At 42.6% G+C, this 26,300-nt stretch overlaps 1 protein-coding gene across 2 annotated transcripts; it reads left to right on the forward strand.

Annotated features, from left to right (window-relative positions):
* The first annotated feature begins 149 nt into the window (after window positions 1-149).
* Window positions 150-25,367, forward strand: CSE1L (chromosome segregation 1 like). Of its 2 annotated transcripts, none has more exons than XM_017832343.1 (25): window positions 150-249; window positions 2,302-2,397; window positions 2,924-3,066; window positions 4,850-4,951; window positions 5,376-5,521; window positions 5,796-5,886; window positions 6,155-6,262; window positions 7,161-7,253; window positions 8,470-8,637; window positions 8,732-8,861; window positions 9,550-9,615; window positions 10,973-11,175; window positions 12,509-12,593; window positions 13,098-13,159; window positions 13,896-14,032; window positions 14,217-14,320; window positions 14,914-15,011; window positions 15,900-16,050; window positions 16,553-16,761; window positions 17,266-17,363; window positions 17,571-17,656; window positions 18,531-18,612; window positions 19,021-19,167; window positions 19,998-20,229; window positions 20,775-25,367. In XM_017832343.1, exons 2-25 carry the CDS (start codon window positions 2,313-2,315, stop codon window positions 20,862-20,864), a joined length of 2,916 nt encoding a protein of 971 aa, XP_017687832.1. In that variant the 5' UTR covers window positions 150-249; window positions 2,302-2,312; the 3' UTR covers window positions 20,865-25,367. The 2 variants fall into 2 exon arrangements, with proteins under 2 accessions (XP_017687832.1, XP_017687833.1); XM_017832344.1 differs by lacking the exon at window positions 150-249 and adding an exon at window positions 873-962 and having other exon boundaries at window positions 20,775-21,301.
* The last annotated feature ends 933 nt before the right edge of the window (window positions 25,368-26,300 follow it).

Consider the following 26,300-nt stretch of genomic DNA (forward strand, 5'->3'; position numbering starts at 1 on the left):
CGAGCGGCGCCGCGAGGCCTAGTGGGAAGGGCACGGCCATTGGCCGGCGGCGGGCGCGCGGCGCGGATTGGCTGCGGGCGACGAGCCCGGGGCCAACGCGGCCGCTGATTGGCCGGGCGGCCGCGCGGTGTCACCGCCCCGCGCGATGCGGTCACGGAGCCGCCGCCGCGCCCCCGCCCCGCGGTTTGAATGTGAAGCGCAGCCGGAGCGCTCGGAGCCGCCGCCGCCGCCGCCGGGGGGAGCCGCCAGGTGAGGCCGGGCTGGGCCGCCCGCGGCTGCGGCTGGGGCTGGGGTGTCCCCGCGCACCGGCGGCCCCGCGGCCGCCCCTGTGCCAACTGCGCTCCGCGCCGCGCTCGGCGCTGGGCCCGCGGCGCGGCCAGAGGCGCAGCGCACCCTGCTGGGCCCTTCCGCCCGCCCCCCGCCGCTCGCCATTGGCCCGCGGCCGCTGGGCCTGCACGGCCCGCGCCCCTCATTGGCTGCGGCCGCTGCCAGTCCGGGGTGGCGGGAGGGGGAGGGGAGCGGGTTAGTGTGAGGGCTCGGGGGCCGCCCGGTCCCGCCGCCCCCGCACAGCCCGGCCCGCGGGGAGCGCGGCCCGCCCGGCCCGGCCCGGCCCGGCCCGGGGCCAGCCTGCGGGGCCACCGCCGCACTGGGCGGCGCCAGCGGGGCGGCGGCAGGACGAACGGAGCGGCCCCGACCCGCCCGCGGCTGAACGGCCGGGAGTGGCCGGGAGGGTGCGGGGCCGGTCCCCGCCGAAGAGCCCCGGGCCGCCCCGGCACCGCCTCGTCCCGCGGGGAAAGCGGCGCGGCCGCTCCCGCTGCAGCCGGGCGGGCAGCGGGAAGTACCTGCGGGACCCTCGGCAGGGGCGCGGGAGCCGTTCCCGGTGCGATCCCCCGGGCAGGCCGCTCTCGGCCCGGCTGGGGTTTTTTGTCCATCAGGGCTCGGCGTTCATTTGACCAAAGTGGGTGATGCGTTAAGCACATTTTATGGGTTCTCTGAGGCCTTTTCTGCAGGCACGTGTCATAACGTGACAGAGAGCATTGTACCACTCCAGCTAAAGTACAGCCAACGTGTTTTGTAGGGGAAAACAAACATTAAGAGCTAGGGGAAGAGAAGGAAATAAGCGTACGTAGGTAACAGGTCAAAACATGCTGGTGGATGTGAATTGGTGAACAAGACTATGGACAAGTAAACCCCGAGAAGGAAGGGAAACAGGGGAGGCAGGACGCCCAAGGGGGATATTTACTTTGTACAATATATATTGGGATCTGAATTCCTTATTAATATTCATTTAAATCAAGAGAATACTGTTATTGTCTTTTTAAATTCTATAGGTGCCATAGCTGATGTAAAAACTGTGTCAGTAAAGCTCACTGCCTTTGCAGTATTGCACTGATAATCAGCATAAACCAACTCCAGAACAGGACAGGTGAATTTCGGTCAGTCTTACTAATCAGACGCTCCAGAGGAAAACTGGAAATCTTTGCTTCCTTGTTACACCTGTAGACAGTGAACTGTGCTTTTGGTGGCAGGAAGGACAGGCAGGGTTGATGGTGATGTCCTGAGCAACAGCATGTCCATTGAAGCACAACTTGCTGTTGGAGTGTTACTGCAATATTAATTATTCCAATTAAAGCTGTGAAGTAAGTGTATCACTGTGGGATGCATGGGAATGTGTGTGGGAGGATTACTGGAGAGGAGCAGTATAGACTTATTGCACAGAGTCACTCTGTAATAAGTATTGCATTTGAGTTAACTTCCACCCTAGTCTGAACTAATTTTATGGGGGAGACAGATGCTTTGGCTTTACACAGTCTTTTGTCTCTTTATAGAAAAGTATTTTCTTCTGACATTTTTCTTTGATAACGAGTATTTGATTTTTAAACAAACCTCGACTCTTCAATACACTTTGAATTGTTTTATTTACAATTATGTAGGGCAGGACTATTCACCTTTTTCAACCAGGAGCAGGTTTCTGGGGCTGACAGCAGAAAAGCTGACCAAATTCCCGATGTCCTGAACGGGCAGGAGATGATCTTTTGGCTGGTTCATGTTTGCTGGCTGTGTGAGCCTCTTCTGGAGTCTGGGGTCCCTAACCCAGGCAGCAGCAGTTCCCTGTAGCTGGAGGAGTGGGATGTTTCCTGTGCCTGGTGCACGGTGGCTCCTTCACTGGCCGGGACTCTGCTGCTGAGGTGTCATCAGAAAGAGCTGACGTGTGGCCTCTGAGGGATCTGCTTTTACATGTGTAGCTTTAGCACAGGTTTTCTGATCTCTGCTTGTAACAAAACTACTTGTGGGTTTTAGGTTCTGCCAAAATGGAGCTGAGTGATGCCAATTTACAAACTTTAACTGAGTATCTAAAGAAAACACTAGATCCAGATCCTGCTATAAGGCGTCCTGGTAAGTGATTCTCACGAGTGATCAGAAAAGTTCCGTTTCTTTTTGGCTCTTCTGTCTGTGTGTAGCCAACCCATGGATACAATAACCTTTTTGCAGAAGTTCTGGGTATCCTTTTAAAACAACTCTCTCCCAAAAAACTAAAGAAGGATAGATATAAATATAAATAAATTTATTTGCTTTTTGTGGTTTTATTTTTCTGTATTCTTGATTTTTCTTTTGGTACTATTGTTATTTTAAAAAGCGCTGCTGTTCACAATAAGCCAAGATTTATTTCTCTTGGCTTATGGCTTTCAAGTGGTGAGGAGGCAATATTTCCCCATCCTGCAGGGAACTGAGAGCTGCTGGTGGTGGCAGGAGTGTGGAAGGGCTCAGCAACAGAGAAGCTGTGGCACCTCTTGTCAGGCTTGTTCCTGTGAAGCTCTGGGGAAGTGTTTGTGTGTTGGTTCTTTTAAACAGACTTTTGAGGAGTGGTAGGACTCCCATTAGAGAAAGCAGCTTTTGCTGACCCCCTTATATTCCCCTGCAGCTGAGAAGTTCCTCGAGTCCGTGGAAGGAAGCCAGAACTATCCGTTGTTACTCTTAACGCTGCTGGAGAAATCACAGGAAAATGTCATCAAAGTTTGTGCATCTGTAACGTTCAAGAATTACATTAAAAGGAACTGGAGAATTGTAGGTATCCTAGTGAGTAGTTGGTCATCCCTTGAGGGTACAATAAGATGCTCTGCAGTGACCCTGAGCAGTGTGTGTGTCTGTGCTCTGGGAAAGGCAGAGTTCAGAGAACAAAGTCAAGGTGTAACTTAGTAAGAAGGGACTAAAACCTGGGCTGTTGGAGTCAATCCTGTTAAAGCAAAACTGGAGCTGGGTGATAAAATGATGAACAAATATTTTTCTCTAATGTTATACGAGTATTCTGCAGAAACACAATATTTAAAGCTCATTTAACTGACTAATATTGTTTGAACTGGAATGATTATGAAGTGTTTCCCCACACGAGTTGGCCCATTGGGCCTCTGTCTGTGGTCAGGGTGTTACAAACATCCCCAGCCAGCCCTGCAGCTCAAGGTGATGGTACCAGCTTCTCTTCTCTGCTGCAGCACAGAATTGTCTGGGGCAGTTTATTTTGGTGCCCTGCCAGTTTAACACTTGGAAGTATTTGTTGTGATCAAATAGAAATATTGCTGTTTAATCCCTTCTTATCCTTCGTTTTGAAGAGAACAGAAATGTTTTTGATTCAGAGCTTTCAGCATTCATGAAATTTATTTAACGGTAGAAAGTCTTGCACTGAGAACTGAACTACTCAAGTGATGAGAGGTTTTAATTGATACTGCTTGTACTTCACTGAAGGTACTGTTTGTATGTGTCTGAAAAATAGCAGGTGTTTCTTTACTACAGAGAAACTGAAATATTTTATCATTACATCTTAGCTGGTACCTATTTCCAAACTGGCATGTGATTTCTGCCCTCCCCATCACACCAACACTGAGGAGCTAGAGCAGTCCTGGGCCTGGTTGTGCTCGATAACATGAGCACATTCAGTCTGCCGTGACATTTCTAGAACTTTCTTGCTGTGATACTGTGTTCTTAGTCATTTCTCCCAAACTGCATCTTCTGTGGTGTATTTTAGGTAGAAATAACGTTCTGTTATGGAAGAAGTTGTGAGTGGCTTCTTTTTATGGATTGCTGATGTAATTCAGGATGGGGTTTTGTTCTGAAGTAGGTGGAGATGGTGTGCAGGGAGCGCATCCCGAGGGCTGTTCCGATTGCTCTGTGGCTTCAAGCACATTGTGTTGTCCAAAGTTGCAGCTTTTGTTTCAGGAGCAGCTGTCTGAACAGAAAATGCAGCCGTAGGCCTGGTTTGCCTCGATCACGGGGTTTAATTCCGCGGCCTTGAACTTCACTGATCCAGAGCTCAGTAAAAGGGTTTTGCCTATTCAAGGACTTCAGTTTGTTCAGGCCTGGAGAGGCAGATATACAGGGCACTGCTGGAGCCAGGGAAGACCTCGCTGGGTTTAATTTATTTCTGAAGTATGTGCAGAATACATACTGTCTGCTGCCTTTCGTTTCTTTTAAAAAGGTTTCATTTCTTTGAAAAATCTCCTCAGTAATTCCTTAGGAGGAATTGCTGTTGGTGGTCACTCCACCACCTCTGTCCTCATCTCTCTAAATGCCTAGCAGTGAGTCCTGCCTCCCTGCTTGGGGCTTCCCTAGGACAGTTGGAAGAAACTATTTCAAAGTTTTACAGGAAGACATCATTTCTTTCAGCTTTTCTCAGGTGCTGCTGTTTCAGATTCATTGCCTGCAGTGTCTCTAACAGGTCTGGTTCTTAGGTTCTTCAGCAATGTAGTAGTTACATAAATCAGTATAAGCTGTTGGTTACTGAAAATGCTGATCATCAGTCATTGCCTGGAGTATACTGAATATGCTCATGACTTAATTATTGTTTTCATTTTAGGTTGAGGATGAACCAAACAAAATATGTGAATCAGACAGGATAGCCATTAAAGCCAACATAGTGCCCTTGATGCTTAGCAGCCCAGAACAAATTCAAAAGCAGGTAATATGCCAATTCCTGATTATATCCATGAGACTTTGGGAATATTCAAAGCATGTCTAGAAGCTTTGGTTATTTGCAGAGCTCAGTTCCCTTACCAGTGAGCTCATGCTGATCTAAATAACTTGGAGTATATTGTTATAGCTACTTTTACCTATTTTAGTATTTTTTTAAGATAATGACTGTGTAATCTTATAGCAAGTTCTAGCATTAGGCAGTTGAACAGTAATTCTAGAAAGTGAGACCGTGTGTACACATTGAACTTAAAGTGAGGTTTTTGTATTTGTGGTGAAAAGTAGTAGATATTTAACCCAGTGGTTTTTGAATCTGACAAGAACAAGCAGCATTTCCTGGGATGTTTGCAGCAGCTGGCACTGCTGTGACTCCTGTGCTGTTCTGCCACGTGACAGCTGCACTTCCTTTGCAGTTAAGTGATGCCATCAGTATTATTGGTCGGGAAGACTTCCCTCAGAAGTGGCCAGACCTGCTGACAGAGATGGTGAATCGCTTCCAGAGCGGGGATTTCCACGTCATCAACGGGGTTCTTCGCACCGCTCACTCTTTGTTTAAAAGGTGCTGGCAATAAGGGGGTTTGTGGATGGATTGTAAACTTTCTGTTCAGCTGCTAGACTTAACACTGGAGATTGACAAAGTTGTGACTTCTGCAAACGCCTTTAAGTGGTTATCAAATTGTACACCTTGCATGGTTTTGAACTATGTCGTTTAGTTCTTGTTTACTTGGCAGTATTTGTTTCGAAGTTCAGTGCAAACAAAATAATTCTGGGTGGGTTAATTTGGTAATAAATGTGAAATATGAATTCTCTTTTTCATGTGTTTCACTTGTCAGGTACCGCCATGAATTTAAGTCAAATGAATTATGGACAGAGATCAAACTTGTTCTTGATGCCTTTGCTTTACCCTTGACAAATCTCTTTAAGGTATTTCTTGTTGAATCATTTCTAAAACAAGTTTAATGTTCTGAATTGCTTTTTGTGGGTGGCTGTAAAATTAAAACTCAAGAATAGTTGTTTTGAAGCTGTTAATGAAGTTCAAGCCGAAGTCATGAAGTGAGACCTAACAGGATTGGTGAGGGGAGGAGAAATAACTGTATTTTTTGATTAAACAAACAAGAAAGTCCCATGACACTTCAATATCTTTTGTTGATGTGGTTTTTGTACTTGACTGGATCTCGCATTTTTTTTCTAGGCAACTATTGAACTTTGCAGCACACATGCAAATGATGCCAGTGCCCTGAAGGTTCTCTTTTCCTCTCTCATTCTAATTGCGAAGCTGTTCTATAGTTTAAATTTTCAGGTGAATCTCCTTTTAATGGTTTTGCTTTGATCTCATCAAGTTGCTATGCTCCTACTGTAGAGTTCATTTGAGGCAGCCTTTAAGGCCATGCTTTATGGTAGAAATAACAGTTAACAGTGCATCAGCACTGGAGTGAAGGCACAGGAGGGCTGGGGTTAATTAACATGTTAGCTTGGCCCTATCTAAACACAAGTTTAGGGGAGTCTGAGCTGGTGTCACCACAAGGAGGGGTTGTATGGGGGCTCTGAATAGGAGCTGGGAGAGGCAGGAGTCAAATGCCTGAGTTTGTACTCACTGTGCTCCTTTATAAACGTGTCTGTGCTGACAGGAACTTGGTCCTGTAGCTGAAAGTCTGTTACGTGCAGTAGCTCCACTGCAGTGGGAAGTAATTCTGGGAGCAGTGTGGGGTGTTAGGGTTTGGAATCAGATCTAAAGTTCAGACATTATTAAGTGTGCTATATGGAAAATGGCAAAAAGCTCCTTTGCTAGGTGACATCTGTTTAGTGTCTCAGCATGAACGTGAGTCTGAGAAGTGTGATCATGCCCGGATTCCTTAGGCTGTGCTTCCACAGGGGGCAAAAGAACAAGCTGGAGTTAAAAGGGACTTGTGCTCTCTTGTTCAGAGAGTAGGAGGCAATAAGGTTCATTTGTTATAAAAATATGAGCTGTTTAGGGTACAAGCAAATAGTTTATTTGGAAATAATTGTATTCTGGAGCGTTTGCCAGGAGGGTTTTCATCTGGGAGGAGGAGGGAGTAGTGTTTCACTTTGAAGATTGTTTTCATCAGATTATTGTCCCTCAGTAGGTTATAAGGTGGATGCACTGCTTACAGTGTAGGTATGTTACCTAAGCAGTGCAGTCAGAAATTAAAATGGAGATTTATGCTTTCCCTTCACAGGATCTTCCAGAGTTTTTTGAAGATAACATGGAAACATGGATGACAAATTTTCATAGTCTTTTAACCTTAGATAATAAACTGTTGCAGACTGATGTAAGTACTGCATAAACCTCCTGGTTTGCCTCTGTATAGGGGAGAGAATTGGCTGCAAACTTGTGTCTAACTCTGAACAATGCAATGTTTTCTTGGTTGGGCAAACAAAGGAGTAGAATGGCTATAATGGGGTTTAAGAGAAGTTGCTCTGTTGTCTAAAGAATTTGAGATCCACTTCTTGAAGCTGTATGTCAGTTATAGGTATACCCCAGCTGTGCACAGAAATCAAATTAGAAATACTTGTCAGTGAGTCGATCCTTTCGAGGACATTTGCTGAAGTGACCTGACCACTGGCATCACAGTGCTCAGGTTTTCTGTGCCTCGGCTGGTTCATGCACAGTGTTCTAGAAAACAGGGTATCCTAAACAACCTGAGCCAGTTGAACATAGAGGGCAGGACATCCTGAGTGCTCTAGCATTTGGTGTCTTTGTCTGACTAAAGAATTAGTAATTTCCCTGGTGAAAGATGATGCCAAGTTATCAAAACTCAAATTATTTTTGTGCGTGCTTTCTGCATTTTGAGTGCTGGTCTTCCAGACACAGCACAGTAGTTTGCCACTTGACAGAGCCACAACAACTCTATAAATTTCTTGACAGCACATAGGGAGGCATGTGAAGGGTATCTTGTGCTTTATTACCCTGCTGCTAAAAGAAACTTTGCTACTCTTCTCTCCTGCCTGCTCCCAGCACAGACACTGGTGCAGCTGAACTGGGAGAGATGTTAAAGCTGAAAAGTGGGGGTGGAGGGGAAAGGGGCACACAGAACTGGGGTGTTGTTTGATTGGGATGGTTTTTTAACTCCAACTCAATTTCCTAATTCACTCAGTGGTTCCACAAGCATCTGTGCTGATCTGGGGAAGGGGAGGGAACTACAGCTGTTCCAGTTTAAAGTATCACAATATAATGTCTTCTAAGCATGTTTTTTCAATGCCTTGTGTTGTCTTTTTCCTATTACATTTGTCAATTAATTCCATGTAAATTATTGGGTCTGAATGTTTTAAAGTGCATAGTACCTTGATTTGAAATGTGGGTATGATTTATGACTTGGAGAGCAGTTGGGGTACAGACCAGCAAAATACAGTCATTCTAGGGACATGAGAGGGATTCCTTTCACCTGTTTAGAACACCATAAAATCCCTTTAAATATATGGATACTTTTAATGTTGAAGTAATGTTGAAGTTTGGATGTTTAAGTTCTTAGTTTTGTTTTATGTGAGGATGAAGAGGAAGCTGGATTACTGGAGCTCTTGAAATCACAGATTTGTGATAATGCTGCTTTATATGCTCAAAAATATGATGAAGAATTCCAGCCCTACCTGCCACGTTTTGTAACAGCAATCTGGAATCTGTTAGTCACGACAGGCCAGGAGGTGAAATACGACTTGGTGAGTTGTTATAAGCTGATCTTGTCAAGTTTGATAATGAATTATAAATTGATCAGTCATGCTAAAGCTTTGTGTTCTGTTTGTGGTGCTGCAGCTGGTCAGTAATGCAATCCAGTTTCTGGCCTCAGTTTGTGAAAGACCACATTACAAGCATCTGTTTGAAGACCAGAATACACTGACAAGCATCTGTGAAAAAGTTATTGTTCCCAATATGGAATTTAGAGGTAACTTTTGGAGATTTAAGTTTTCGAGAGCACAACCAAAATCTAATTATAATGACAAGTTGCTCTGCAGGACTAAGAATCGAGGATTCCCTCTTGTGTACTTCAGTGATGGATTCAAACCCAAGTTTATGCAGCAGAGTGTCTTGTGGGGTTTGTAGACTTGTATAAATATACCTAATTTTTCATGTTGAAATCCCAGTGTAGGAAGTCTAGGTCATGTGCCAGCAATAAATTTCCATGCTTAAAGTGAGTATCAGAATAATTCAAGGAGCCTAAATAGGCAGGAATATCAGACCTTGTAATGTCTAGTTCTCCAGGTTTGGATGGGCTCATATTGATCCTAGTATTTAAAATGCAGTGAAGGTGTATTGCAGTGATAAGGAGCTGCTCTCTCTTAAGTCTGTTACTCTGGAAGCCTTTTTAAATACACCTGGTGTTGAATATGTCTAAGAGGTTTTGGGTTTGGTTTTTAAAAACAAAATCAATACATTGGCTCATGAGTATGAAAGACTTAATTTGTGGGACAGGAGCAAGCTTAACAGTCTAGTCTGGCTGGATATTTCTGATTAATTTGTGTTAATGTTACAGAACAGTCCTTGGAAAGACTAGCAAGTTGATGATGATACACCTTTTTACATAAAAACCAGAGACCTCAGCATTTAAACCTCTATGTATTTTATATTTTCAGCGGCTGATGAAGAAGCATTTGAAGATAATTCTGAAGAATATATAAGAAGGGATTTGGAAGGATCTGGTAATCCACAGATTTATACTAAGAATACTTGGTCTTTAAATATAGCTCTAAAGAGCTATATTTACTGAAGCTTTTATAACTTTATTTTGAAATTGAGAAGGCTTCCACACACCACCCCCCCAAGAGATTTTCTCCAGTCTGGGATCAAGTCTGCTGTCACAATATGCCTGTCACAGTGTCTTTGTTTTGAACAGTGTTTTTATAGGGCTTTTTCCTTAATTGGATTGTGAGTAGAGGACAAAACTTAAGGAATATGTTTTTGAACTTTTTTCAAGAAAATATTTTATCATTCTTATCCAGTATTGTCTGCCTTTTAGGTATTTGTAAAGCTTTTATTTGTTAGCTCCTTCTGCTTTGAAACAGAATTGAGGTAGGAAGTATTTGCGTTCTTCAGAGATGACTTTTTAAATATCCTCTATTGCATTTGAATTGACTGGCTTTCTTAATGTTTCTTCTGTCACTAAATTGAATGAAAGGCCACAAAACCTTTTTTTTTTTTTCCTCTCTTGAAACAAACAGAGTTTTTTTGTTTGCTTGTTTTTGGCATTTGGGTTTCTTTTACAAAAATGTCCTTACAGGTGTGGTGGGCCAGCAGCTGGCTCATGCTCCACCCTGCTACAGTGGGATGAGTAGAAGTGAGAAGACTGATGGATAAAGACAGTTTAAGTGAAAGAAAGAGAAAGAAAAGAGGAGAGAAGTCAATGACTCACCACCACCCACAAGCAGACATTTGCCCAGCCTGGCTCTGAGCAGTGGCTACCTCTCCCAAACCCCTCTCCCCTCAGTTTTTATTGCTGGGCATGTCATTATATGGCATGGAGTATCCCTCTGGTCAGCTTGGATCAGCTACCCAGGTTGTGTCCCCTCCTGCCTGCTTGCCTGCCCCAGACTATGAGCTGGGAAGGCAGAGCAGGAGGAAGAGGAAGCCTTGACACTGTGACAGAGCAATTCAGCAGCAGCCAAAACACTGGGTGTTACCAACAGCTTTAGTCACTGGTACAGAACACAGCACCATATGGACTGCTTGGGAGAAAATTAACTCCCTCCCAGCTAAACCCAGCACACTTGGGTGCAGGGTGCCAGGGCAGCAGCACCCCCTGAGCCCGGGTGCCCTGCTCAGGGCAGGGGAGCTGTGAACACATGGGTGGGAGTCTGTTCTGGGTGTGCAAACAGTCCTCTTGGGACAGGGAGTAAAGACTTCAGTGTGTGTGTACACATCAGTGGAGAGGGCTGCAATAATTAACATGGGCTGTGACTGTAATTTGAGAAGCTGTCTGTTAATATTTTGATTACTGTGTTTATTAACATGAAAAGCTGTGTGCTTTCCCTGTCCAAAGAATCTTTGGTTCTCATGCAGATATTGACACCAGGCGCAGAGCAGCTTGTGATCTGGTCAGAGGCTTGTGCAAATTTTTTGAAGGACCTGTGACAGGGATCTTTTCTGGATATGTTAATTCTATGCTGCAAGAATATGCAAAGAATCCATCTGTTAACTGGAAGCACAAAGATGCAGCTATTTACCTTGTTACGTCTTTGGCATCCAAAGCTCAAACACAGAAGGTACTTTTACATTCTCTTCATTGTAATCTGTATACATTCAGACATCATGGTGTAGATGAAGCCTGCAGTTCATTTTAAGCTGCTTCAGAATGAGAGTAACTGCCTGCTCAGTGGGTGATGTTGATGAATTAAAAGCTGTCCATCATATAATCCTGTGCCAGTTGGTAATGTGGTGGTATCTGACCTTGAGGAAGGCAGGGCACAGTCAGCCCCTGGTGTGACTGTGGGCAGGCCTGACAAGCACATGGGATCAGCCAGACAGAGAAACAAAACTGGCTCAGGTCTGGAACCTCTGAGCTCTGCCAACCCCGAGCCAGAGTCTGAAAGCCATGGAAGGCAAATAGAGCTTTACAGAAGATGATCATAAGAGTTCAGCAGATTAGAAGGAATTTAGGTGCTCTTGAGTTCTTGTCATGATATTTCCCAATGTTTCCTGTTACTGTTTATTATTTGGAGATGGCATGTGAGTGGTAATGATGACTGGAAATGAATCTCATTACTTTTTGGGGAGAAAGCAACTAATCATCTGGAGACACTGAAAAGCCACACCTGTATTTGGAAACAGGAGCATTGTATCAAATGTCCTACAGAACAAATTTTGATAGACATATTTGGAAGGCTGTCACAGTTCAGAGCTCAGTGGCTTTGTAAGACAGATTTGAGACAAATATAGTAAAACACACTGTACAGTGTTTTATGCAATTGTGCTGAAGGTTCTCAGTCTTTTCCTGAAGCCAGGTGTATTCTGCTGCCCAGCAGTAGTTATTAACAGTGATGTGTACTGGGAATCAGCCTGCTAGCAACTGGGAAACTGCAAAGTTGTGCATCCTTTTCTGTGCTATTTAGTGGTAAATATGGGATAACATCACCTAGAACACTTAATGGGAAAATATCCATCTGAAAATCCTGGTTTAAAAATACATTGCATTTTTCCTAAGAGAAAACTAAGTGGTCATTATTTTGCTGCTCTAATTCACAATTGGACTTTGAGTCCTAAACTTCCCCTTTTTGAAAAGCCTATCACAAAAAAAAAGTACTAAGATGCTGATGTTGTTGATCCAAAATTTTGGCTGCTTATTATTGTTATGTGGTATTATTCCTCAACTCAGAACTGGTAACTTTGAACCTCAGAAGTGCTACAGCTGAAATCAAGACACTAAAAACGTTAAGCAAAAGAAACTGGATGACTCTGTCAAGAGATGCAGTTTCAGCAATCTCCTCATGTGCATGCATGCTTTAGATTCTTTTTATTAAAAGCACATAAAAATGAGTAAGAAAATTAATCGGATATCAGCATCTAAAAATAGAGTTGGTTTGTTCTCCGTTTTTCCAGCATGGAATAACCCAAGCCAATGAACTTGTTAATCTGACAGAATTCTTTGTGAATCACATTCAGCCTGATTTAAAGTCTGCTACTGGTAAGTTAATGTTAATTTTGATATGGTATTTTTGTGATATATCAGAACCTTGACAGTGACCACTGTTCCTGAAGTTTCAAGCACTCCTGTATCAGGATGATCTCCAAGGCAGAGGCTGTTAACACTTGGCTCAGGGTTATGTGAGGTTATGCATGTCCAGATTTAAGGCAAATAGTTTATTTTATGCTTCAACAATTATCTTACTATATTCGAAACATAGTGAGTTGTCTCAAAATGTGTAGTTGGGGGCTTTTAAACTTGAGGCCAGGAGGGGAAATTTCATCTGAAAGAGTTGGACTTAATGGTACTGGGGTGTGATTTGTACCAAAACTGATATTCTAACAGTGCCCATACAGAAATGCAGGAACTAAACAACATAGAAAAACATTGTCTGTATTATTTTTGAAGAGGAAAATGATGACTTAATGCCACCTCTATATATATGTTCAGTAATCACATTTGTATGAAAAGTATCAACAAAGTTTGCATGTTTTTCTATTTCAGTGAATGAATTCCCTGTGCTAAAAGCAGATGGTATCAAATATATCATGATATTTAGAAACCAAGTAAGTTTTTCTTCTACTCTTATGGTAAAAACATACTGTAGTTTGTTACTTTATACTTGCCAAGCCTAATTTATCACACTTGGCCATATGTTAATTCAACAGGTGTTTGATAGTCATATATAGCACTTCAGGCTGAATTTTTAGTTCAGAAAGTAAATGATATTGTTATAAATATCCAATTAACATGTAGTCTATATGCTCTCCATATGCTGTGGGAACACTGAACATCTTATCTGCTTAGTTCTGACACACTGAGACTTTTTCAAGTCAGTGTTAGTCTAAATATGCTCAGTTGCTCCTATCATTGCAGTGGATGGTAAAGAGCACAGCAACTTAGTCCTTTACCTTTTCTGATTTGTGAGGTGCAGTAAGAAAATATATTGACTATTATTTCTAAATTTTAGATCACCTTTATTAATTTCTTTTGAAATACCCATTTTTTTTAAAAAAAAAAAAGCTTGATATTCTTTAAGTGCTTGTTAAGGGCAAAGTAAACTGGGAAGGGAAATATCCCTTAGGAATACCTGCACTTACTGTTAATGAAATGCACCATTGGGGAAGTGATGAGAGAAACAGGCACCTCCTGGTTGTCAAGGTGTGATGTAGCACTGGAGGAGCCTTCCAAGATTCCTGCCTCTGCCAAGCTCTGTGTGTCACTGATGGGCTCAGTTGTGCTCCAGTGTTGGACCATCTGTATTTTTTAACATATGTACAATTTGTTGCTATATTTTTGTAGGTACCGAAGGAACAGCTGCTGGTGTCTATTCCTCTCCTAATCAATCACCTCCAGGCAGAAAGTATTGTGGTGCATACTTATGCAGCCCATGCTCTTGAAAGACTGTTTACCATGAGGGGGACAAATAATACTACCCTGTAAGTTTTCAAGCAGAAATACAGTCACTGCTACATAGGTTTTGTGCATTAAGGGTGAAAAATATCTGTAGGGGATCTTTCATTTAGTAGTATTACAGTATTATACAGCATATTACAGTATATTCAATCACAAATTGAAGTTTGTGGCTGTCTTTCATCATTAAAGAGCTGTTTGCCTTCACAGCATTACAGCTGCAGAGATGGCACCGTTTGTAGAAGTGCTGTTAACAAACCTTTTCAAAGCACTGACGCTTCCTGGCTCCTCTGAAAACGAATACATTATGAAAGGTAAATGCCTTGGGAGTTCTGCAATATAAGAATAACTTTGTTAACTTGAGGCAAGGGCTTATAGTCATAGGCTCCTGACACTTTTATTTGCACAACCTAATTTATGCAGACATGCTGAGGAGGTCCACGCAGCCTGCAGTTACTCACCAGGCTGTATCAAGTCATCTTTGACTAAATCTATGGTACCAAAGAGAAATACTAAACATAATGGTAAATTATTTCTCAAGTGGTAGTCTCTGTAGTCAGGACAGCTACCTGGGCAGTGTCAGGAGGGGATCTGGCCATGGACAGTGAGAGCACAGAGCTGGTCATGGCTCACAGGATGCTGAGATCTGAGACTCGCCCAGGATAGGTGAAGGTCTTGGCAAAGTTGCTTAATCTTCTGTGTTCAGTCTGTGGGATGGGAATAATGAGGCTTTGTTTCATCCTTTGTCGTGGTTATAGATTGATTGTTCTTGCAGCAGTTCCTCTTTCTTACTGTACCCAATTCCTAGAGATCCTATTTAACAGTAAAAGGCAAAGGATTTAGGCATATGATGGATGGCAGAAGAGTATTTTGTCTTCAGAAGATAATACTTTCCATTTATTTGCAGCCATCATGAGGAGTTTTTCTCTGCTACAGGAATCCATAATTCCATACATCCCTTCTGTCATCACACAGCTCACACAGAAACTGCTGGCTGTCAGTAAGGTAAAGAAACAGAACAAAAGGGTCACCTTTTGTGTTTTAGAGCAGTCTTACTGAAGACTTATGTATACCTTGTTGGTGGTGTTCTGTTAGAATACTGTAAGGAGTTCAGTATTTTCTGACTAAACTAGATTGGAATAGTCTTCCAGTGAGGTACTGCCTTCCTTTCAGGACGTACTTTCGAATCATCGTCCCCTGCTCTCATGTGAAATTTGGAAGCAGAATATGAACTCACTCTGTAATGCTAGTTTGTGGTAGTATAAATGTTTGCTTGTGCACAGGCCACCATTGCAATAATCTGTTTTTCTCACAACTCTGTTATTCTTTACCCGTGAAACTGCTGAAGCTAATATTAAATACTGGCATTGAAATGTGGGATTAAATTAAATAAATTGCCCTCCTGGTTTTGGTGGGTAAAAATCTCTTAGTTTTTTATTAAGGCTGGGCTAATTCTTAACCATTAACATTAGGGAATGCCTTAGAGTACCTTCATCAACTGTCCAAAAAATGACTTCTCTGTATAGTTTAAACTCAGCTGCAGCATATAAGAAGTGTTCAATACAGAATTGACTGGACACTTAGAGGATTGAAAAATAATTTTTTCCAGTTTTTGTTTTGTGATATTTTAACTGTTTGCTAATTTATATAGAGCTTCTGAAAAACACGTTTTTAAAATATTGATTAAAAAAGCTCTCCTTTATGCTCTGAAGGTTTTTACATTTGCTTTTATCTCTGCAATTAACGTCACAGGCATATTAATAAAGCAGTTATAAGTATCCTTATTTCCAAATGCTACTTTAGACTTCAGTTGAACTAAAAAATACATTTAGCCAAATAAGTGACTTTAGTTGGAAGTTTGGTTTGATTTGTGTGTTTATAACTTGTTTTCAGAATCCCAGCAAGCCCCACTTTAACCATTACATGTTTGAGTCCATCTGCCTGTCGATCAGGATAACGTGCAAGGCGAACCCGGAGGCCGTGGGGAGCTTTGAGGAGGCCTTGTTCCTGGTGTTCACTGAGATCCTGCAGAATGATGTGCAAGGTAAGGGCAGCAGGGAGTGCCTGGGCTCTCTTACTGCACTTGCTTGCTGGGATTTACCTCGTGGCAGGATTTTTTTTGTAGCACAGAAAGTCCAGGGGAGGACACAGCACTTTCACAGTCCGAAAGCGTTTGGGTTGTTCCGTAGGGTCCATCAACAGCATTCACTTATTTTTGAATCAAATTGTGTTTTTGAAATATCTAGCCATCACTACTCCAAAGCCTCTTATTATTCTACTTAATTGTATTGCCTTGTTTCTAGTGGTTTGTTTTCTGTGTTCTGAAGCATTAATAGGTAGAGGAAATAGAAAGTGAATATATACAGTGCTTGCCAGTTTTTTGAATAATTACATTTGGGAAGCGATACATTTCTCCAGTGTTTTATTTGCTGGAATCCTCATGTTAATATCATATTACTGTGGGTTCAGTCAGTAGCTATGTGGTTCCTGGGAATTGACAGTGACCGTGTTGTCTGACTCGGTAAATGTCATCCTTTCTCTTCCAGAGTTCATTCCCTATGTGTTCCAAGTGATGTCCCTACTTCTGGAAATGCATAAAAATGAAATCCCATCATCCTACATGGCACTGTTTCCTCACCTGCTTCAGCCAGTGCTCTGGGAGAGGACAGGGAACATCCCTCCGCTGGTGCGGCTGCTGCAGGCGTACCTGGAGCGGGGGGCCAGCACCATCGCCAGCGCCGCCGCCGACAAGATCGTGCGTTCCCTGCCTCCCCACGGGGTGGGAGGGTGGCAGCTGGGAGGAGCTGTGCTTTAGTCAGCAGCTGGACTCCTGCAGAATTTGGGCTTGTACTTTACATTAGTGGTGCTTACGTAGAAAGACAAACGCTCTGAATGCAGCTTTTTGAGTGCTTTTACGTGACGAGGGTAGGATGAATCCTAGGCTGTCCTGCTTCTGTCAGCTGGGATGGAAAATTCCTGCACTTAGTTTTTGCAAGTAGATAAATGTGCACAATTTTCTTGTCTTTGTTTCGTGTGGACCATGAGAACTCTCAGGGGATCTGTTCAGAGCAGTCTTGAGAAGAGTGAGTGAGAAGGAGCCAAAATGTGTCTTCCTTGTCCTCAACTGCAGAGACAGAATCCTGGTTTAGGTTATGAACGCCTTTGCCTTGGTGTATGTCTTAGATAGCGAGGGCCAACTTTCTGGTAGATCACATGTGAAGAACAGTTGTCTAAAGTCTTATATTTGCTTTTCCTGCAGCCTGGGTTGTTAGGTGTGTTCCAGAAGTTGATTGCCTCTAAAGCTAATGATCATCAAGGCTTCTATCTTCTAAACAGTATCATCGAGCACATGCCTCCGTGAGTATGAGTCCAAATTATATTCAAAACTAACTTCTGTAGACTTTAATTACGAAGTGTACAATCATGCCAAATGTTAATCTTCACAACCAAAAATGTCACATTTATCAGTCAAATAGATTTGCACAATTTTATGCATGTTTTTTTGTGAAGTGACGTCAGTAAAATCCTAGTGTGAATTGAATAACTGTTCTTTTAAATTTCCAGTGAATCAGTTGACCAGTACAGGAAACAGATCTTCATTTTGTTATTCCAAAGACTTCAAAATTCCAAAACAACAAAGTTTATCAAAAGTAAGTTCCTGGCTCTGAAAAACTCCAGTGTGACACCAGCAGTTTGGAGTGTGCAGCTGCATGGATCAAGTGTCCTGTGGGTACATGGATGGAGGGGTTCTGGTGACTCCAGGGACTTTATCCAAATTATTTCTATAATCAAGGGGGGCATAAGGGGCAGTTGCCACAGCAGGTGACATTATTTCATGAGAATGGAGATAATGGAACTAAAATAAGGGACAAGACTTGTGTAGTCCTCTTCCTTTGCTAGTGTTGTGTGATGGTGTTAATTATTTGAAAGTGTGTCCATTTAATCTCCAACTAATAGCAGCAAACTTTCCCTCTCACACAGCACAGCAATACTGACCACTGTTGTGTGGAGTTTCTGTTAGTACTGGGAAATATTCCATGCTTTTGTGTCATTTTTTGCCTTAAATGACTAAAGTTATTTTATAAAGGTTTTACATTAAACTGGCAAAGCTGTGACCAATTACTGAAATACATAGACAAGAAGATTGTCTAATTTCTGTAGAGATAATATCATTAAAATATTTTCATCAGTATGACAATGTCGATTACTTAATCCTGTAAAATCTGGTTAATGCCCCTGATAGGAGCAAGAATTACAAGGTTGCTCATAATGGTCTTTCACAAACAAAATGAAAGCAATGCTTTCAGTGTTTAACATTTTAAGTGTTGTGATACATGAGAAGATCAGCAGTTTTTAGGCCAACTTCAAGGCAGCAACTTTATGTACTTCACTAGAAGTGAACATTTATAAAGACTGCAGTTTCTATCCCCTTGAAAAACTTGTTAGAATGTATTTTGCTGCCGACTCTAAAGCTATTCTTTTGTTTTCGTGTTGAGTTTTAATTTGAGCTTTTTCTTGTTACAGGTTTTCTCGTCTTCATTAACTTGTATTGCATAAGATATGGGGCATTAGCTCTGCAGGAGATATTTGACAGCATACAGCCAAAGTTAGTATGTTTTGTTTGTTTGGGTTGTATTTAAGACTGCTGTGTAATTTTTATCTTTGAAGTAGGAAGGAGTTGTCTCTTTAGCCGAACTGGCAAACTGTGTTTGTCACTAATTTGTGCCAGATGTTTCCCCTTTTGTGGTTCATTTATTTGTCTAGCAAGTTTTCTTATTTTCTGCCCACAGTTCCTCATTGATAGTTCAAGTTACTGATCTCCTAAGCAGGTCATAAAAAGTGTTTATCATTTATAAAAAGGTTGTATGTGCAAATGTCTACTGCAACAGGGCAGCATCTTAACAAATTGTCCTGTATTCTCTGTTTCCCAGTGATTCATGTTGTTTCTGGTTTTCTTCTTTCACCATGAGGCTGATAAGGCTTTCTAATACTTTTTCTCTCAATTTCATGATAGGATGTTTGGAATGGTTTTGGAGAAAATTATAATTCCTGAAATCCAGAAAGTGTCTGGACAAGTTGAAAAGAAAATCTGTGCTGTTGGCATTACAAAAATATTAACAGAATGTCCTCCAATGATGGATACAGAGTACACCAAGCTGTGGTAGGTACCACACTTCTTCAGGTTCTGCTGGTGAGGCTCTTGGAGTTTTTGGAAATATGAGCTTTCACCAAAACAGATCCTTCAAATAAACTCCATTGTGATTTCTTCAGGCCCACTGTTGTTGTGAGGCTGAGTTTTAGGCTTTTCATACCACACAAGTGAAAGTGTGTTTTCAAAGCAGATGCCAGAACTGGTTTGAGATGTTTTTGATGGGGATAGCATGGATTTGGCTGGCTAGAGCTCCATTTAAGGAAGTACACTACTTTCTTTCAGCTTGTGTTCTTTCTGAAAAGCTAGGCCCAGTTTTGACTTGTAACTGTTCTAGTCAGAAGACCTGAGAAATACTCACAACCTGACAGAGAGATTGTAATATCTTGAGAGTGCAATTTTGGGGAAAGCTACCTGGGAAGATTGTAAGCCAGTCCAGCAGTCTAGGATATCAGGAAGTCTGAATATAATGACCATAATTGGATCCAGTCCAGGATCCCTGGACTAAAACTTTTTTTTAATGTACTTAGGGGAAAGTTGTAATCTGGGAAAGAACTGCTTTCCTTAGATATGTTTCATGACAACTTGACCTGATAAATATTTGACCTGATAATACATTGCTCATGCTATTAGTATAAACACCTCCCTTGTGCCTGTAAAGGACACAGATCTACAGTTCTAGTCCAGCTTACCTTGGACATTTACACTTCCAGTAGCTAAGGAAGTACCTGCAAAGGCTAAATTATGAAGGGTTCCAAGTAATTTGGAGCATTCTTGTAAAATACAGCCTGTCCTAACATATTTTAAGTGCTCCAGTGTTCCCCTCCCCTCTCTACACCCAGGATTCCTTTGCTGCAGGCCCTCATTGGCCTCTTCGAGCTGCCTGAGGATGACACAATCCCTGACGAGGAACACTTCATTGACATCGAGGATACTCCAGGCTACCAGACTGCATTCTCCCAGCTAGCCTTTGCTGGGAAAAAAGAGCACGATCCTGTAGGTCAAATGGTGAACAATCCTAGAATCCATCTGGCACAGTCTCTTCACAAACTGTCTACAGCGTGCCCAGGCAGGGTAGGTGACTCGTGCACTTGCATCCTGATGCTGCATTCAGCAGAGAAGGAATGCCCCTGTGAGAATGGGTCCCTTTGCTAGTGTTTGATAATCAGCAAAATGAAGTGGGTCATAACCAGAATGCAAGATCTTGCTGTGTCTTATTCTTTATTGGAACATAGCTTTTGTGAGTTGTTTTCCTTAGTAACATTAGAAAGGCCTTATTTTCACAGCACTCAGTTTAGCAGTAAGCTTAAATATGCCATTTCTAAAATGAAAGTTTACCCAGTTGATGGCTTATAACTAATGCTTGTCTCTAATTCAATTGCATGTACTCAGGAAATTCAGGCAGCTCATGTAAAATCAGACAAGTGGAGTGCACAGTTAACTCCCTCACCCTATGGGTATCTTTGTTTTGTTCAAGATTTTAGCAATGCCTGAGAGATGAGCTGCTTTCACCAGGGGTAACTGCTGCTCTCAGTGTCTGACCTTGTATCACCTGTATTAGCAGGGTGTGGCAGTGGGCTGAGTGTCACTGACCCCTCTGCTCTGTCCTGTGCTTTCAGGTTCTGTCCATGCTGAGCACCAGCCTGAACGCAGAAGCGTTGCAGTATCTCCAAGGATACCTCCAAGCTGCAAGTGTGAGTCTGCTCTGAGATATTCCACGAGCAAGATCAAAGGCTGGTTTGTTACACAGAAGGTTGACACTGACTTTTTTTATAGCAGAGCTCAGACAAAACGAAAAATGCTGCTTGAAATTGTATTGCAGATTCCATCTTGTAAAAGATAAATGTGGCTTTAAGGCAAAACTGAAAGGATTTCTGGTTTGTGTACTCCTAGGTAAAGGTGGCTAACTTCCACTCCCAGTCTAATTTTCAAAGGGAGCAGTCATAGCGGTTTGGAATGGGATTTTATTTGAAATCTGCATCTGCAGTGTTTGGATAATACTTGGAATTGTATGGAGAGCACTGGCTGTAGAAACTCACTTCAGTCACTAAAATTCCTTTTCATTTTAATGTTGTCCTTTGTATTTCTTTTGTCTTTCCTTAAACTTTATCTAAATTGTGAATAAATAAGAAGTACTTGTTTAAAATGCCTGTCACTGTGCGCTTACTGTTTTAGAAGAATGTAGTTGGTTTAAAAAAAGAGGTTTTACACTTAGGATAGAATATAAAATAGTGGGACTGTGAGGATTTTTCCATAAGTAGTAGCTTAAGTACATTTTAGAATCATACAGAGCAGATCTAAAACTTTGGGAGAAGAGCCAGAACTGTTGTCTTGAGTGCTTTTTAGAGCACTGGTCCTACAGGGATAGGAATAAATTGAATTATAGAGACTGGAAAACTCCTGAATAAGAGTGAAGTCTCAGACTTATGTGATATTAAGCAGTGTTGTACATGACAGAATGTTTTTAGTTGTTTGTCCACAGACATTCTGCAGGTGACTTGAATTAGGACTGGTGTTTTGTATTTGTATTAGTTAATGCCTCTGGAGCTGGGCCTTGTGTCAAGAAAGTTGCTGAATTTACTGAGGGAGGAACAGGGCAGAATCAGCTGTCTTTCAGTTCTTCCTGGTACCTGGAAGTGCATCCTGGCCATAGCTCTTGTATGTAAAGAAATGAGTTGCCTGTTAGATAATGGATTTAAATAATAACTAAGTGCCTGAAAGTGAAGTAAAGAGTCAGCATCAACAGGTTTGTTTTTCCTGGTCTGTCAGGGAGTGTCAGGCCCTCGTTTGTAGATGTGAAGTGAAAGCAGTGCTCAGAGTGAAGCACTGCAGGGGTGACCCCGAGGAGCATTTGCCTTAGTGCTGCTGAGACAGACTGTGCTGTGTTCGGGTGTCCAGAGCTCCTGGCAGCAGGAATGTCACAGACAGGCTGGAACCACAGGGACACATGTGACATCTGCAAGGAGCTGAGTGCCTGCCTCGGATGTCAGTGTTTACTGAGCCATGATCCTCCTCATCCTGCAGGCCAGAAGGATATCAGAGCACTGCTGTGCAGCTTTGTCTTTTTCCCTGGACAATATGGAGAACAATTCTATAGAGAACAATTCTACAGAGAACTTGCAGACCTTTTTTTTTTCCTGCCATCCTCAAAGAACCAAACTGGAAGGGTGCTGGTGGCCGTGTCCCTGTAACTGTGCTGGAGAGTGACAGCCGGGGCCTCACGTTGGACCATCTCACTTGGGCAGCTCCAAGCCAGATTTCTTCAGAAACTCAGAGCTTGCTGAGATATGTGAGGGAACAGATGTTTCTTGTCTTACCAGTACCAGCATGGATGGAACTGGACAGGATTCACAGCAAGAAGGCAGAATCTGTTAGAGAGATGGCCTAAGAAAAATTGGCTCTTCTAAATGGAAAAATTATCAGTGAGTTTTGATGTTCACAGTCTTGCACTCCTTGCAACGTGTGACTTCTATGTTGGACAGACATTCCGTGTGAATAAGTGCCTAAGTGACATCAGATCAACAAATACCATGTTAGTCCTTCAGTTGACTCAGAGCTGAGTAACTCAGACTGTGTAGACACGGCTGTGGCACCGCTGGTGACGTGTTCTTTAGTGCCAGCACACTGCAGGTTTTGTGAGGGCTGTGAGGGTCTGTGCAGAGCACTTCCCTTCAGGGCAGTGAGTTAGGGTGCCATCAGCACTGCCCTCTCTGCATCCAGGAGGGACCTCCCTGCTCCTCCTGACACCTCCTGTTCTCAGGATTCAGAAGGTGAAGTCCAACCTACATTTATCTGTTCATTTGGTGGAAGCTGATGCAAGCCATGTTGTAACAGCTTTTTGCAAGACTGTGTTGGACAGTTGGGCAAACACCAGTTTCTTTGGAAAGCACAGGCTGGGAACACCTGGTGTCAATAGACCTTCTGAGGACCTGGGAGCACCTAATTCAGTGTAGTGAACTCCTGCCTGTCACTGAGATCTTCTGAAACACTTCTGAAAACAAGGAGACAATTCTTACTTGCAACTGATGATGGTACAAGATCATTCAAATTCAAGTGTGGGAATGTTACTTGCTTCTTTCTGAGTGGGAAGTGGGCAAAGGGATGCCTGGTTTTGAATCTTTTGGCACCATGGAACTCTAGTCTACTCTCCTACTGATTGGTTTGGGATTGCCAGCTTCTAAATAATATTCTGAGGCTTTTGTAACAGAAGAAATACCTTATTGTTGGTTCAAAAACCCAAAACCAAACCCCCTCAAGACCAGTGTGTTTTCTTGTTTCCTTGGGCTGTGAATGGGCCTCAACACTGCCAGCACTGCTGCCAGTGGGCAGCACATGCTAAAGCAAAGCTCTGTTTCTCTATTTCTTTGTGTATCTGTGTGCTGAGAGTCACCCTCTCAGCCAGACATTTACTTCCAACAATTCTCTGATGAGGCCACACCTTGATTTTTGTCTGAAAACAGCTTCATCCTTTCTTAGAAGTGACAATTTCTCAGTATCTGGGGATTCCATCAACCAGCAGCAGCCAAGGGCAGAGCTGTGCCCATTCTTCCAGCCCCCAGCAGAAGTACCACAGGCATTTCTCCCATTCCAGGCTTTTGTTTTGGAGACTGTGCAGTTTGTTCACTGACACACAGGTGCTCCAGGCACAAATCTCTGTCAGTAAAGACACCCAGCTCTCAGAAAGCAGCACAAAGGCTTTGTTTACCCTTAGCTTTTACCCTTACCTATTTAAATGAAGTCATTCTTGCCTTTCCTGTAGTATAGAGGAAATGTTCTGGGCTGCAGTGGCAGGGCCCACACAGGACAGGAAAGGCTCAGTGGCTGCTGGTAACAGCTCAGGCAAAGTGACTGAAGGCTTAAAAGTTCTCTCTCAAAATAGGAATCTTCTCATTCATATGAGCTCACAGCTTATGCTGGACTTGCTGTATTGCATTCAAGACGAGAGCAGAATAAAATGCTTTATTATTAAAGTAATAAATCTTAATAGAAAGTAAAAGATATTTTGTTACTAATGAGTAATGTGTCAGAAGAGCGTAGTAACAGGGTTTTAGCTCAGCTAGTTCATCTAGGTCCTAGTAAAAAGTTTTCATTTTCTAAGGCTGTGAAGAGAAATTCACACTCTTGGGTTTGTGCCTGATATAAGGGGTATTTTGAAGTAAGTATTTAACAAAGAAAATATATTAATAACAAATATCAGATTTCTCCATGAACATCTGAAAATACTGGCATTACAGTACTGCTTCCTTACAAAAGAAACTGAAAGTTTGAAGTATTTTACAAATTGTAATCTAGAAAAAAAGTCTCTGTCCTTGTTTAAGCTGCTGTGCAAAGAAGAGTGGAAAAGTCTTTTGGAACATTTTTGAATAATTAATAATCATTCATATGATAGAGGAGTAAATGCCCTTCAGTGAAAGAACAAATGTGTTGGCTATTTGACATGTGCCAAAGTGCTCCTCAGGCCTTTGAATTCCATGTGTATTTGCTTCAGTTATGTTCAATTTTGTGATCTGGCTGCAGATGCTTTTTGTCTCGACTGCAAATTTTACACACACCCAGGCATTCACAATTTTCTAGAAAAAGAGAACATAAACCTGAATTTTTACTGTAACTCGCTTTGGAATTCCCTGTCTCCACATAACTTACCACAGAAATCCTCCACGAATGTTTCATTACAGACAACACTGAGCCTTGCAGTAGTGATTGCACAGCAGCTGAAATTTCATTTCCTTCTGAAATGTGACTGTTGCTGGCTTGGAATAATTAAAGCATCTTAACAGCACATACTATTATGCAAGAGACCACAAGAACACGTGACTAAGTGTTTAAATGTGATATGGGATATATATCTATATACTTACATGCTGGAGAATGTCTTTTCAATGCTATGTTGTCCATTTGGTTTTTTTATTTTTTTTTCAGTGTGTGATGTATTTTCTTTATGGTATCTTTGGGATCCATGTCAGTATTAAATGCAGAAATGGATATGGAGCTTTAGGTATACCGAGGTTTCTTTCTCTTTGGGTTTTGCTGTGATTCTCCCCACAACCTCAGAAGCCTTTTTTTGCAGTCCGTGGGATCCAGTTCCCCGAGGCTGAGCAAGGGGGCAGGAGTTACTGACTGCAGCTGAACCAACAATGCTGTGGGAGATGCAACGTTGTGACTTGAAATGTATTTTTACCTATTAAGAGAGATAAAGTATTTCTAACCCTGAAGGTTTCTCGTGGTATGTTTTCCTGGCAGGGGCTGTGTGCAGGGTCGCTGTGAGAACCCCTGGGGGTTAGGAGAGGGGGTTGTCTTTGACACATTTAGTGACGCTCCACTTTTAAATTCACCATCCTTAACTTTTTAGTCCCGTAGGACACTTTCCTTGGTCATAGCAGAGAATAATCTTTTGCGTGGGCGGATGAATGTGTTCTGTAATTCTGACAGGATGATTCAAAAGCTGGACAATAAAGATTCCTTTGGAAATGTTTAATTTAAAAAAACAAACAAACAAACAAAAATATTATATTGTGGGGGATTGGATCAGAACACTGGAATTTGCTTAATTTGTACTTCTCTAAAGATAAATATATATTGACTCGGGTGAAAGCATTTAAGTTGTAGTTTGTTAGGTTTAGGGAGCTTCTTACATTACTAAGGTTGCTGCTAAGACCTGTTTAAGATGTCAAATTCTGTATGTACCGTCTTCACATCTCAGCCTGAGTGTGACTCAGTCCCTGCAGTCCAGAGCCTGGGACAGCATCAGTGCGTTTGCCATCACCTAAATTCCTTCTTTAGAAAAGACTTCGCACAGTCAGCAGTGAAAATACTGAAACTAGCAGTAACTTATTTTGTCTGCGCACCTGTTCCATGATGTAATTTTCTTCTGGCAATCACACCAACACCCTCGTAGAGGAGCACACACTGATTTCTGAAACGCACCCCCCCACACACACACCCCCCTCAGCGCTCTGCCAGGAGCTGCAGCGCCGGCACCGCGTCTCGCTTCGAGTCAGGCTGGGATATTTTTTTTGCTTCTTAATGCAAAATAGACACAGTCCCGTCTGGGGTTTGATGCCTCCTGGCCATGGATTCGCCCCGGGAACAGGCGGGGCCGGGACGCGGCGGCGGAGGGGGGGGAGCGGCGGGAGCGGCTGAACAGC

This window comes from Lepidothrix coronata, unplaced genomic scaffold (assembly GCF_001604755.1).
Source record: "Lepidothrix coronata isolate B3197 unplaced genomic scaffold, Lepidothrix_coronata-1.0 Scaffold201, whole genome shotgun sequence".
Classification (NCBI taxonomy): domain Eukaryota; kingdom Metazoa; phylum Chordata; class Aves; order Passeriformes; family Pipridae; genus Lepidothrix; species Lepidothrix coronata.

Excerpts from the sequence above, each read along its gene's own strand:
- CSE1L (XM_017832343.1), top strand. The coding sequence starts at position 2,313 with ATGGAGCTGAGTGATGCCAATTTACAAACTTTAACTGAGTATCTAAAG. Across the intron at positions 3,067-4,849 it reads TTAAAAGGAACTGGAGAATT|GTTGAGGATGAACCAAACAA; the intron begins GTAGGTATCCTA and ends TTTTCATTTTAG. Across the intron at positions 5,522-5,795 it reads GCTCACTCTTTGTTTAAAAG|GTACCGCCATGAATTTAAGT; the intron begins GTGCTGGCAATA and ends TTCACTTGTCAG.